The 14,280-nt window shown below is 40.3% G+C and overlaps 1 protein-coding gene across 2 annotated transcripts; it reads right to left on the bottom strand.

Annotated features, from left to right (window-relative positions):
- Nucleotides 1-4,020: 4,020 nt before the first annotated feature.
- On the bottom strand, nt 4,021-13,508 carry PDIK1L (PDLIM1 interacting kinase 1 like). 2 transcript variants are annotated; one of them, XM_043506075.1, is made up of 3 exons: nt 13,439-13,508; nt 10,642-10,943; nt 4,021-7,967 (listed from the first exon to the last, which is right to left on the bottom strand). In XM_043506075.1, the coding sequence occupies exons 2-3, from the start codon at nt 10,924-10,926 to the stop codon at nt 7,227-7,229; spliced, it is 1,026 nt and encodes a 341-aa protein (XP_043362010.1). In that variant the 5' UTR covers nt 10,927-10,943; nt 13,439-13,508; the 3' UTR covers nt 4,021-7,226. The 2 variants fall into 2 exon arrangements, with proteins under 2 accessions (XP_043362010.1, XP_038233786.1); XM_038377858.2 differs by having other exon boundaries at nt 13,371-13,507.
- Between the last annotated feature and the right edge of the window lie 772 nt (nt 13,509-14,280).

Here is a 14,280-nt window from a genome sequence, read left to right as displayed (position 1 = left end):
TAGAGGAGCAGCCTGGGGGAAAGCTTGCACTGCTGTATAGAAAATTTCAGGCTCCAGCGCTCACTGAAAACAATAAGTGTAAGAATTCTCTACATGGCCCCAGGGTTTCTATTTTTTTTTTTAAATCTCTCAGCTTCAGTAGCTAAAAAACAAACACACTTAGCGCTTTTCATCAGATAAAGTAAGAGCTAGATCTCATCACCATCAACACCAAAGTGAGGCAATTCAAACCCCAGGCAGACTGGCAAAAATCATGGTCATCATGTGCCATCTTGTGGCCATGCTCCATATTACTCAGAGGGACATTTGAAAGTTTGAGTTACAGCCAATAGAACATGTTAGTTGAACTGGGTAAATATTAGAGTTGGCACAACTATTTATCATTCCTTACACAGTTACCTTCTGTTTTAGTCAGCAGTTTGCCAGCCAATCTGATGCAGTGCAGCCTAGTGAATGGAGCACTGCACAGGGCCTCTGAAGACGTTCTTACTCCTGTCTCTACCACTGGACAGCTGGATGACCTTGGACAAGTCATTTCACCTTTGCACACATCTCTAAAATGGGGATAATGATATTGATCTCCTTCATAAAGCACTTTGAGATCTACAGATGGAAAGCACTGTAAGAGCTGGGTATTATTATTCTAATGTATTTTCATAAATATTCACCAGATAGGTCAGACACACGGAGGTAATTTGTGGCATCCAATATGGGGTGTAACAAATCCTTCTTTGTTAACTGGTGGGACTGTACCTAGAAGAATAACCAGCACTTTGCATCAGCTGCTCACCCCATGACTGAAAAAGAAATGAGGCACAGCACATGCTACTTGGCAACATCTCCTGTGAGCTGTGGGGCCCTGTTAAAATGGTTTGTGTTTAAACATCTTTTGCTAGTTTACCTTGAAGCAGTATCCTTTGTATTCTAGTAGAAGTTCATTACCCTTTTCTCCTCTCTTACAGCTCTTCAGTACAAGTTTAGAAAGACATTTAATTGGCACACACAAGCATAAAAGAATCATGAACACCAATCCTTGGTAGGAAAGAAAAAACTACACAAAAACCTCCCAAGTTTATTATGCAGATTGCACAAGCTTAAATGGACCTTGTACTAACAGTCAATGTTAAGTGGGGAAAAAAGTGCAGCACTTTAAAAGAAGGCAATGTTCCAAGGGGCGGGGCATAATTACTGTAGGTTTCCTCAGACAGGATTTTATCTAAACCACAAAGGAAACGTCTATCATTACGCTGCAATTTAGGAAGGTGCCCTGATTGGCCAATGCATAGAGAAGAGCATTATTTAAATGAACACAGAAAGCAAAAACAAAAGCAAGTAAAGTTCACAACCCCAGCTTTAAAGAGCAACGCCCTACCAATAAATACAGTATGAGCAAGATCAGACTACAGTCTAACATATTGCAAAAAATTAGTGAAATAAAGTAGCTGTGTTAACTTTTGAAAAATGTGGCCTTCATTGCATCACTCACATTAATTTCAGTTTTAAAAGCATTAACCTGTAATACGCATTTGGAACTGATGTAGGTTTAGCATTTTATTTCGTTTGTTGGATGAAAATTTAGTTTGTTTAAAAATCATCACTCAAAAAAATAAATTAAAAATAAGTCAGTCAAGGAATTGGGACAGTTTTGCCTTGAATTAAATCAGTTTTATCCTGTAGCAAAAATGTATACTTTAAGGACCAGGGGGAGGAACGCATTAGCTTATTGATTTTAGCACACAAGTCTTTCACAACTAGATCCATTTTCTCCACTGGAATAGATGAGGTATCGTAGGTCAGGATTTAGATGCATTGGCAAAGATGAAAGATTTCTTTGGTGGAGGGACAGGGGAGTCAGAAGACAAGGAAATAGAATTTATAAAGTTTACAGCTTGTGCTATTCTATACATTAATCATCTCACCCCAGTTGTACTATCCCTCAGTCTGGAACACTCATACCACTAATTTTTTAAATTAAATCATTGGGAGTATTTCTGTAATATTTCCACTCATCACAACTAAGATTTTTTCATCATAATTAGCAGCATTACTGTTGTGCTTAGAAGCCCTAGCCAAGGACCCCAGTGTGCTAGGGAGTCAGTGTCACTTCACATGCCTCCCCAAAAAGAGTCAATTACATCTAACTGGGTCCAGGATCTGTCTAAGCAAGCAACCAATGCTGCCCTCTGACTGGGGAGGCTTTTTTCCAGCTCCAACTTAAAACCAGACTAATTTAAACAATAAAGGTGTCATCTGGGCATTCTGCCCACATACTATACTTGAGGAAGGAGAAGTGCCAGTTATTACCTTTCTTTAATACTTCTCTCCAATCCTCTGCAGTGAGGCTAATGTTGCAAGATGTCATTGCTGAGCTGGTGACAATTTCTACACACATTCAGAACAGTTTGTGGCATCCTTCTGGAATAAGTCTGACTATTCCAATGCACAACACAGACATCCCCCTAGGATGAACCTCCCATTGGTGTGTATTTGAGCATAAGTTAACAGTACAAAGGTCATTCTAATGCAGTGGTTCACAAAATTTTGTATGTGTGACCCCTTTCACACAGGTTTCAGAGTAGCAGCCGTGTTAGTCTAAGGTGCCCCAAGTACTCCTTTTCTTTTTGCGAATAGAGACTAACAAATTTATTTGAGCATAAGCTTTCGTGAGCTACAGCTCACTGCATCCGATGAAGTGAGCTGTAGCTCACGAAAGCTTATGCTCAAATAAATTTGTTAGTCTCTCAGGTGCCACAAGTACTCCTTTTCCCTTTCACACAGCAAGCCTCGTGTGACCCCTCCCCCACCCTGAATTTAAAACAAAAAAAAAAACAAACAAAAAACCCAGCATTTTTTATATTTAACACTATTATAAATGCTGGAGGTGAAATAGGGTGTGGGAGCAGAAGCCGACAGCTTGCAACCCCCACATACTAACTTCGCTACCTCCCAGAGGTGTCACAACCCCCAGTTTGAGAATCTTTGTTCTAACAGGATATGTGTCAGTGACCCAAAAGGGTTGAGGCATCTCGGTCTACAGATACCCTGCTGGGATAGGCTCAAAAGCTTAACAGGATTGGTAACAAGAGAGGGTCTTTCAGAGATTCAAAAGACAGCCCTGGGTGGCAATGACTGAAAATTGTTGCAATCTGATGCCTTCAGTGATATGTACAAGAACATTTTTGTTATCTCAGGCCACTTCTTAATGGTCTTATGCACAAGTTCTCTTACCACCATGACTTAGATCCTCATTAACAGCCTCAGCAGAGAGACCAGGACTGAATGGACATGGCCCATTTCTATTGGTAAGAAAATTAGCTGTTGATCTTTGTCTCTCATCAGTCCCTGCTGTCAGATTTATGACACACTGATGGGAAACCAAAAGAAAAAATTACTGATGTTGTTCTTCTTCCATGAACATAGATAGAATTGGAAGGATTCGATTTTTAATCAGTAAATGTCAGTAGACATCAAATTTCACCATACACACCTACAAACCCATGAAAAAATATTTTCTTCCATAACAAAAATTTACAGATAGGCAAAGAAAAAAAAATGCTGCTTGAGAAGTTACTAGAGTGCGTTTTAAGGCTATTTACTTTGTATATTTTGACACATGATCTTGACAATTTGTGTTTTAACTGTTCTAAAATTTTAACTTTTTGAATCTCACGGTCTTTTGTCTGACCCCTCCATAACTTCTGACAGCTGTGAAAATTTTTTTAAAAAAAGTAAATGCTTAAAAACAAACTGATATTATCCGTCAAAGTTATCAAAAAAATAAAAAATGAACTCTGTCAAGAATGGAGAAGAGACTTCAGGGTTCAAAAGACATCAATCTAGCACCTTTCATAAGCACTAAGTTCATTTAAGAAAATGACATACTAAGAAACCGATACCATTCAATAGTCCTTTCCTGGCAAGCGACTGAACAAACAAAGAAGTCTGTAGTTTAGGTGATGGTTAAATATATAGCCCAATGACACTGACTAGGAAGAAAGTTTCTCTACAGTCTCCAAAAGGTTTCATTTAAATTCTAATTTTATTTCAAAACAGTCATGAACTTAATAAATTACACAATAATTTTCTGCCTTTATAAATTCTTCATAAAATATATTTTACAATTTTAAAGAAAGATTAGAAAGTCTTCTTTCTGAAGTGCTGATGAATATCTTGACTTTTGTGTCATGCTGGTGAATTATTTTGTAGCTGCTACAATAGTTTGATCAAAGGTTTTACAACAAAGATTCAAACCCCCCCCCCCCCAAAAAAAAAACAAACAAAAATCACACAAAAACCACAGACCTCAAGGACTATCATTCAGTGTTAACCAATGAAAAAACTCAGCTTCACCACCACCACTAGGCTAAGCACCATGCGAGGGTCTTATAGGTACCCCCAGCCTTTAAAGTGGCAATCAGTGCAAAGAAACACTTTGGGAAATCAACAGTTCTACCGTATGATCTATTAACTATCACTTTAAATTAATTTCTCAACTAAAGTTAAGAAGCAGGTTCACTGTTCTCCTCTGAAGAGTTTCAGAGGAGATTAAATGATTCACAAAAGGTAAGTGCTAAATATTATTCCAAGACAGAACAACATTTAGGGTACATTAGTGAACAGATTAGTATCCCTGCTTTGGTATTTTGATATTTTTAAAATCTTCAAGAGTTTGTCGTTCTAGCAGGGCACGATCTTTCATCTTACATAACCCTCAAAGCATCAACTTTTCAATGTTGGAATGTTACTAATACATTGTGCAGTAACACTGAACACACAGTCACAGCTTTACCTTCCTCCTTGCACTGTGACTTTGTCTTTAAAGGCAAGCTGGGGCTTCTGATGTACTGATTCAATTTACAAAACATTAACAGAATGAACAGATGACTTCCAATAAGTTCCATTTATTAATTATAAAGTTTAAATTCCAACCTTACCTTTATAGACAAAGTCGCATGCCAGAAAGACGGTGACATCACGATAAGTCTGCTCAAGATGACCAGGGGCCAATTTTCAGTTAGTATAAATCAGCAAAGCACTAATGAAATCTATGCCAATTTATACCAGCTAAGGTTCTGGCCCAATGTGTTCTATCAACATCTCAACACGACAATACATCATCTTTTCCTGAAATCTACTGCCATCTTGCATTTCTATAGCATCTTCAGATTTCTAAATGCTTTAGAACCAATAAGCCATACAATACACCTTTGAAACATGGAAGTATACTCATTGAGAGACACAGAAGTTAAATAACTTGCCTATGGTGACAAAGCAAGTCAAAAATAAAATCCAGGGTTCCTTGTTCCCTGCTAACCCTCTACACCACACTACACTGTGCAAGGACAGAATACAATTGGCTCTTACAAATTCCTAAATGTTTAGAAAAGTGACCAATAACCCTGCTTCATGGTCCCTTCCCTTTTTGTTTTAGGAGCCACAAACTGTACTTTTCATTTCATAAGCATTCACTTCACTCCATTCATGGGGACAGTAAACATTGACTGGTCAGTTTCACTTTCTGATGTTCACACAGCAGCACTAGGGTGTAATGTTTGGATTGCAAGCATTCCAGGGGAATGTTTAATCCCAAATGAGAAGTATTTCATTTTGAAAGTTTTAAAAATTTTGTGAACTTGGTTTTGTAAAAAAAGTTGTTTAAAAGCCCACTGCAACTTTAAGATTTTACTCACCAATTAGACATGACATTTGGATGAGTAACTTTAGTCTCAGGTCTCCTCCCCCAATGATGATAATTTAAAGGGTAAGCAAGCAAGATCATGCACCTGAGCTAGTGTTCATGACACTACTGCAAAGCAGTTTCAGTCTACCCTAGAATGCATCTGCATGGAAGTTCTCCATTAACATATGAATCAGTTTTTGTGAAGATGGATTAAAAGCCTTGACTATTTCAAAACTTTTAGATTTACCATCCAGGATTAAAAATCAAAATGAATAAAAAACACTACCTCTTAATAGGTAGAGAAACAATGCAAAGATTGGTTAAAGTTTTCCACGTAAAAGGTTCAACTGAAGCTGCAACATTTCATTCACACATTGAATTTTATGACTTCGCTCCCACATTTGAAAATGGAGATGCTCACCATTTAAGAAAATCATGATCACATTAAGTGACATAACTGCATCAATGCCAAGAAGAAAGGAAGCACAAGTGACTAACAGATCTGGGTAACAAACAAAAGGGCAAAGAAAAATTGTGTTTCAGTCTTTTTGCAGGGGGAGGAGGAAGAGAGAGTATTATTTTATCTGCTGGATTCCTCTACCAAGTATCTACATTTTCATAAACCAAGTTCATAAAATAACCATTCCGAAAGTGCTCTAGTTGCTACTGGATTATAGATGCACAAGTGCAGGCATGTTAGGAAACTGTAGCCTAAGGTGTTAGAGTATTCAGTTATCAAAATAAAATGAAATTAAATAATTAACGATCTAACGAACAAGCTAGCACGATTGCATAAATCTGTAATTTGATTCCCTCAGCTACAACCTTACTAGGTGGTAAGTGCTCAGCTAAGAAACATCTCAGCACCTTTAAATCTTCTGATCCCTTTGCATTGCATTTGTCTATAAAGTCAAGTTTTAGGCCCTTTTTGTTTACATTTATAGGATATAAAAATAAAAATGTAAAAAACAATTCATTTGGGAGTGAGGAGGAAAGTATGGGATCTGTGAGGAAAATAAATGAAAAGCAATCATCCAGATTCACACCAAATAATTTAAACAAAAGTGGCATTTTCTCTGTATGGAATGCAAACTCACACGCTCAGTCACTCACATATGCATAAATATATACACATAGGTTTACTTTACAAAGCACAAAGGGTTGCATTACCAGCATGCAAACCTCCTCTTCCATGGGAGTTCCTAATACTGTGAGAGGAAACTGGAATGTCTGCAATATTCCATAACATATTTCTGGAAAGCAAGAATATCTCAAAGCATGAATTTTCTTGGACAACTTATATAAATGATCATCTTTACATCCACACTTGAGTACAACATCTTGGTAATGTACATATAAATGTATTTATAACAAAATGGCCAACTCAAATTTACTTTAATTTATGCAAATCAAAAGAAATTCAGTTGGTAAAAACTAAACCCTGAAGTTCTCAGTTCAGGTTTGTTTTGTTTTTTGTTGCCACAAGGCTGCACCATTGTTAAAAAAACAGAAGCAGCTCTGTTGAGAGGATTATGGGTATTTGAGATCACGTGTCCCAGTTGCTGTCTTTAAAAGCAATTTTGACTAATCTGAGTTCTAGTTCAAAAGCATCAGGACGGTCTTGTGGGTTGGCAGCCAGCATTTCCTTAATCAGCTGCTTCATACGGGCATTCATAGATTTCTTCTTTACAGGGATGAGAAGTTCCATTTTGGGGTTTTCTAGAAGTGCCTCCCCAACTGGCACAATCTCTGTCCCTTGCTTCACATAGCTCCCCAAAAGTTCTTTCTTAGTCTCAGTGTCTACGAAGGTGATCCTTTCTAACATTGCCCAAATTATAATTCCCAAAGCAAAAATGTCTGCTTTTGCAGTATAATGTCCTTCCCAGACTTCAGGGGCCATGTAGAAATCAGTCCCACATGCTGTTGAAAGGAAACATTTATTTACATTGACAGGCTCTTCAGGGTTCTGTCCTAAGGCTGAACATACCTTACTTAACCCAAAATCAGCTACTTTCAGAGTGGGTTCTAAGTCACTAGCATCCATTCTGCTTTGTGAGATCAGAATGTTGTCAGGTTTGAGATCACGATGGATAATTTGATTTTTGTGAAGGAAAGCCAGGGCACTGCTGAGTTGAAGCATGAAACTGGTGTTGGTCTTGCGGCTGGGCTTTCTGGATAGCAGGTACTCATTCATATCTCCTCCATCACAGAAATCCATCACAAACCAAAGGTAATAGGCGCTTCTGGGATCAAAGGCTATTTCTCCTTTTAATGAGGTCTCTACAAGCTGTAACAAGGAAGAGAGATTTCATATACCTGTTCAGGAAGCATAATTCACAGAAACAAAGAACTACTGACTGAAAAAATAAAAGAAAGGAACAGAGAGGGAGAGAGAAGTTACATTCTTATCTATTTCATGTAAAATTTAAAAAAAATTTAAATGTCAATTAATTTGACAATCCTACTAATTCTCTGCCTGAAAAACATAGCTCAAACTCCAATTTAAAACCTAGAGCTATGGGCAGATAATAGTATTCCGAAAGATACCCAAGTATCACCTTCCCATCTATTTCAGCTGGGCAGTGTCCCAGCCATTCACCCACTCCAACAACTTTAATCCAAATACAGTGTTTCAGCAGGTAGCATTGGTACAGCACCAAGGAGTTACTTGTTTCTGCTGATGAGACATTATGTAATGGAACTCTGAAACTTACTTTTCACTGCATCTCCACGAATAAGTTCTAACGTACTATCCATGAATAAATTCTAACAAAGAACAATCAATATGCATAGCTAAACAGCAATAGAAACCAACGAGCTTCTGCTTTTGTTGAAGTTATTTTAAAGTAATCACTTATTAACTAGCTATTTTCCCAGATGCATGGAATATATTTGAGCAGGAATTTCCAGTTACTGATTTACATGAAAACTAATGAAACAACTAATCAGCTTTGTTAGTCATAGTTACACAACTATACATTTGCTTCTTCAGCTTGTGAGGTGGCTTTCAGCACATTCTGGAAACTAAGCATTTCAAACCATGTGCGTTAATAATAACCACCACATATTACCAATACATACTGGACTAAGGATCCTTTGAAAGAATTTTCAAAAATCAAAGCAACTGCTAATAGAGCCTTCTAGGAACACTTTTTGAATAACGGTGAGGCTCTTCTTCTGAAAAGTGAGTGGCAAACACATGGCAGCTTGAAAGTGAAATTGTTAATATAGTTGTGCTCCTAAGGTTGCAAGAAGCAGAGACTGAGCAAGGAATACAAATAATGTTGTTCAAACTACGTATTCACATTGTACCCACACCTCATGACAGTGAAATTGATGCACTGTGGCAGTAGTGAGGAATCTTTAGAGAAATATGTCCTAGCAGTACATTTTTTTCTTCTTCCATAAAGTCCTGCTAAGTCTTCATAGTATTTAGCACCTTGGTTCAGATCATTAGTCCACAAAGTTCAATATCCTACCCCTGACAATGGCACAACACCAACAGGTAAGTCCTCAACTAGTTTAAACTGTCATAGTTCCATTGGCTTCAGTTTATACCAGCTGAATATCTGTCCCCAAATGCTTCCTAAGACGGAACTCCCCCTTTACTACTTGCATACTGCATCTGGCCAATTCTGTAGTGTTCTATTTTTTGGGTAGGAACAGGGCAAGAGATTTGACTGCCTCCATCTTAACATGTACAATTATAAATGTCATTATAAAGTTTCCCAAGCTTCTTTGAAAGTCTAGATACAACAGATAATTCTATACTTATAAACATTCTGGGACAGGTGTTATCATTTGCTGTGTTTGGGCCTCGCACAAATGACCTCTGATTTGATTGAGGCCTGTAAGTGCTACAATACAAGTAATAGACATGTATTAAACTTGAACCCATGCTCTTCATCACTTCAGCAGTACGCTGTAGATCATCCTTATTCCATCAATCCAAAATAGAAAGTTTCCTTAGCTCGCCTAGTTTAATGTCAATAACACTGGTATAATACCTGAATGGTCCCTTTAACAACTGTGAGCTAGGCACTTTCACAATTTTCCCCAGCAGTCATGTCTAACATTGGACAATGATTGAATCAAAGACAACAAAAAGACTGCTAAATTGTGAGGGGCCTTCCTACGTTTGTACAGCACAATGGGGCCTAAATCCTGATTTATTAAATATTTGTTATGGTAGTGTTCAAAGACCTGCACTGGATGCAAAAAACAGGAAAAAGTGTCTGATTATTACATACCTGATCAGCTCACACAATTTATCTTTAATGTGATAACACATGACATATATAAATAAAGTAAAAATTTGGTAAGTGTGACTAGCACATCCAGTGAATACAATGAAGAATCACATTTGAATATAAATATCAATTTACTTTCTCAGATATCTATTCCTATCATGCCCTTATCACCTTTGCTTCTCCTCCAAAAGCTTTTAAAGTTTATTTGCCCTTTTTAAAAAATAAAGGGATCTCTCTTGCACTCTGGTAATGGACTTCCTGGTTACTGGCAGAATCCTAAGCGATGCCTTCCTAAGCCAAGATGGTTACTTCCTCTACTGAGGACAGCTGGCATTTAGAAATCCTTGTGAGTTCTGTCTTAATAAAAGTAGCAAATGTCCATTCATGATTAGTGCTACTGTAGGGCTTTTACCCAGAAAATACAACAGCGTGTATCTGGATTGTGTTTTGTTTTCATTCCCTTAAATTGTCAGAGCTAAATGGGATTTTAGCTGTGTGACTTTCATTAAGTCTGCTGGAGTTGCACGGCTATAAATCTGAAAATCCAGAGGATTCTGTTTAGTAAACCCATTGTATTCAAACATCTCTAGAGAATTCTTAGCATTGTTTACACTGCATATAAAGACAAAAAGCAGGCCATACCTTCCCCACTTCTTCCTGCCCAGCTAGATACCCATAAATTACTCCCATCCTCCTCCCAGTTTCATGTACCTGTACATAAAGGGAAGAACTGGAACCATGGGACATCTTCTGCACCATACCATCTTTCTGCAAGATGCACTCCTCAAGATGGATAACATTTGGATGCTGGCTCTTGATACTGCTCAGTGCCCAGAACTCACGTAGAGCTAGTTCCACATTCTCTGGAGCATGACACCGAATTTTTTTCACTGCAACCCGCGCAGAGGTCTTCCTGACGACTGCTTCATACACCACACCGTAACTACCACGACCAACCTCCCGTATTAGATCGTACTTTGGCTGGCTACTCACCATCTTCAAGGTCAAGGATTCTGGGGGAAAAAAACAACACGGGATTAAATCCTATGAATATTGATTGATCTGCATTTCCTCTCTCTGTATCAGCTAGAGCAGTATCATTTGGGCCAATCATTGTGCTTAAAATCATCAGTATTTTCATTCATCAAATATAAATCAGATTGCAATGAGCCACTACATTCAGATGTTACTGACGTGAAGCCTCAAACTTGTTTAATAAAACCATGACTAATGCCAAGAAGGATTTTCAAATATACACTATATACTAATGTTATCGTCATTTTAGCTGGCCTTTATTATAAAACATTCACAGTTCAGGCATAACAACCACCATCTCTATCTTTCACTTGTATTAGGTCAGGATAGAACTGTCACATACCTCTCTCAACTACTTAATCTGAACATCTTTTACTCTAACCCTGTGTACAGTATCAGTGGAGTATTGTGCTTTCTTTCACCATATATTATAGCATTTTACCAGTTAAGGACTTGGCAGAAGCCCATACTTAGGGGATTTTATACATTGTTTCCAACTGCATTAAGTAGAAAGTCACATAGGACAAGGGTAAACATTTTCTGTTGTAGTTTAACTATTAAATGATTTTCTGGTACTGAGGCAGAAGGAGTACTTTGAGATGTATTTTAATTTTTAAAAATTAAATACAAACAGCTTATTATGAATGGACAGCTTAAACAGGACAAGATATTTAAAAAGACATTCTACATTGTTTACACTCAAATTCTAGTTTTGTTAAGAAAGGATAGAGGCTGGACTAAAACTTTTATATTCCTATTTTTAAAAAAAATCACGGGAATATACTTAAAAATCTTCCTTGCAAGATTACAAACCCAAAAATAGAACAGAATTGTACTAATGCAAGCCAACCAGAAAAGGACACTAATTACAGACAGAAAAACTTTGGCCAAGTGTTTGGCCAAGCAGAGTGATTTGCAAAGAGAAAATAAATGGACTAAATGGCAAAATAGCAAATTAGAGTATTAGAATTAAAATAATTTTTAAAAGTTAGTGACTCAGGTAAGTACATTTACTACAGTAAACCATACACTGAGGAATACTTCACTGAAGCAACCTTCTATCATCAGGCAACTTGCAAGTATCTGCAAGGTTTGCAGCACAAAAGAAATTACAAATATCATCAGTCTCATGACAACATCAGTGCAGATATATGGAGACTTGGCAGCAACATCTTTGTTATGTGAATTTACAATCTTGAATGATTTAAATGTAAAGCTATAAATTCCCCACAGAAATGCCACTACAATGTGAGATTCAGATAGTAATATTTACTTAGCCTGCTCCTATAACACCCTGATATAAGCATATGGAAAACAGTGCAGCCTACATGGTCAGGTAAAGTAACTAGAAAACACACAAAGGAAGGTGCGCACACACACACAAAAAAGGTATCAAGTTCTGATATTAAAAAAAAAAAACACCCAATAAAATGAATGCAATTGTGAAGGAAAGCCACATATTTCCCCAGACATGGTCATCTCAGGCTCAGAGCCTAGAGCACAATTTACCTTTTACACATCAGTTTACTATACACTGTACCAGAAGCACTCCCATCGCTAAATAAATATCAGCTGTCACCTGCCTTCCCCACCACCCTCTTTAAAAAAAAAAAAAAAAAGGGCCCTTTCCAGACACAAGCCCTTCCTCTCATAGGGCATCAGATCATGCCCAAGTATCATCAGGGTCTATGTAATAACCTAACCGAACCAAACCTCACACCCCAGCCGACACACGCTAAATAAAAAGCTGCTCCCCCTCCCCCCTCCCCCTTTTGTAACATCAAACGTCACCTACTCGCTACTCAGAGGACTAGAGAGGAGAGCAGCAGCCAGGTAAAGGGAGGGGCTCCCGATTGACTGACAGCTCAAGTGGTTTTTACTGGGGTGTTTAGAGCCCACAGGTCTCATCAACATTGAGCTCAAGTTCTGGAAAAACTACGGGGGGTGGGAAAGTCCCCCTGCTGCACCCCCCCCCCCCGCCCGTCAAGGAGGCAAACTTCCCCTCCCCCCCCCCCCGCGCCGTTCTCTGGTCCTCCCTGGGGACCTCCAGCAAAACCAGAGCTGGCCCAACGTTCCCGGGGGGAGGGAGAGCGGAGGGGGGGGGGGGGCAGGAGGAAAATAAAAACCCTTCGCAGGCCTGCTCCACACCCCAGAGAGCCAAGCCGGGCACCAGCCCCTACCCGGCAGGTGAGGCCTCACCCCAGCCCCCCTCCTCAGGTGCCCCCTCCTGAGCCTCAGCCCCCGCCCCCCTCCTGACAGCGGGGGACTCGCGCTTGCCCTGCCCCCGGCACGGAAGGAGGCCGCGTTGCTCGGGCCGCCTGTCAGGAGCTCCTCCCCCGCCGCCGGCCGCGGGCCCGCTCGCCCTTTGCTGGGCAGCCGCCCCCGACCGGCCGACTCGATGTTACCTCAGCGCCGCCGCGCTCTCGCCGCCCGGCCGCCATTATAGGGCTCCCTCCTTTGGGCGCCGACACACCCCCCTCCGCGCGCCGCCGCCGCCGCCGGGACTCGACTCCCGCACGCGCCCGGCCCTTGCCGCTTCCCCATTGGCTGAACGGGCGGCCGAGCCCCCTCTCCTTCTTTGTGGCGCGCGCCGCCGCGTCTCATTGGCTGGGCCGGATGCGCGCTGGGCGGGGCTTTGCCTGGGAGCTCGCGCCTCTGTTTGCGGCGCGCCCGCTTCGTTCCCCCAGCTCCGTGCGCCGGGGTCGGGATGCACCATCGGTGCAGCTCCCAGAGCAGCACAGGGGAGACGAGGATGCACCACTTAAGGCAGCTGGGGGAGGGTTGGTTTATGGGGGGAGGGGTGGCATTCGTGCAGCCTACGTTAGGACGCAAGGAAGGGGGGAGAGGGGTGGATGCCCCATGGATGTAGATCATATGGGGGGGGGGATATACGGCACTTCGCGCAGCTGACATAGAGATTGGGAGAGAGGGTTGAGAAAACCACGCAGTCTCCCTCTCTCTATATTATCCACACCCCGTTGCAAATCCAACCTGCAGCCCTGTTCCTGTTAAGTAATAATGGTTTGAATTGCATAGGGTGGACCCATTATCCCACCCCTTCCCCCGCCCACTTCACCAAGGGGACGCTGCTGCCCCCTGTTTGCTGCCGTCCCCTGTGCAAACACCTACCGTGTCTGTCACTCATAGATGCTGATTTTCCTGCTGATTTTTTATGTATTTCTCATTTTTCTCTTCTGCAATTAGATCTTGGCCATTTTAAAAAAAAAATAAATCCTATTATTTTGCCCTTTTTTAAAAGAAAAAGCAGCCCGTATTCGACTGCAGCTTATTGTTTGCCATGCAGGGAAGAGGATT

This window comes from Dermochelys coriacea, chromosome 19 (assembly GCF_009764565.3).
Source record: "Dermochelys coriacea isolate rDerCor1 chromosome 19, rDerCor1.pri.v4, whole genome shotgun sequence".
NCBI lineage: Eukaryota > Metazoa > Chordata > Testudines > Dermochelyidae > Dermochelys > Dermochelys coriacea.
Note: the sequence above shows the minus strand (reverse complement) of the source record. Positions and strands in the feature narration are given on the sequence as shown.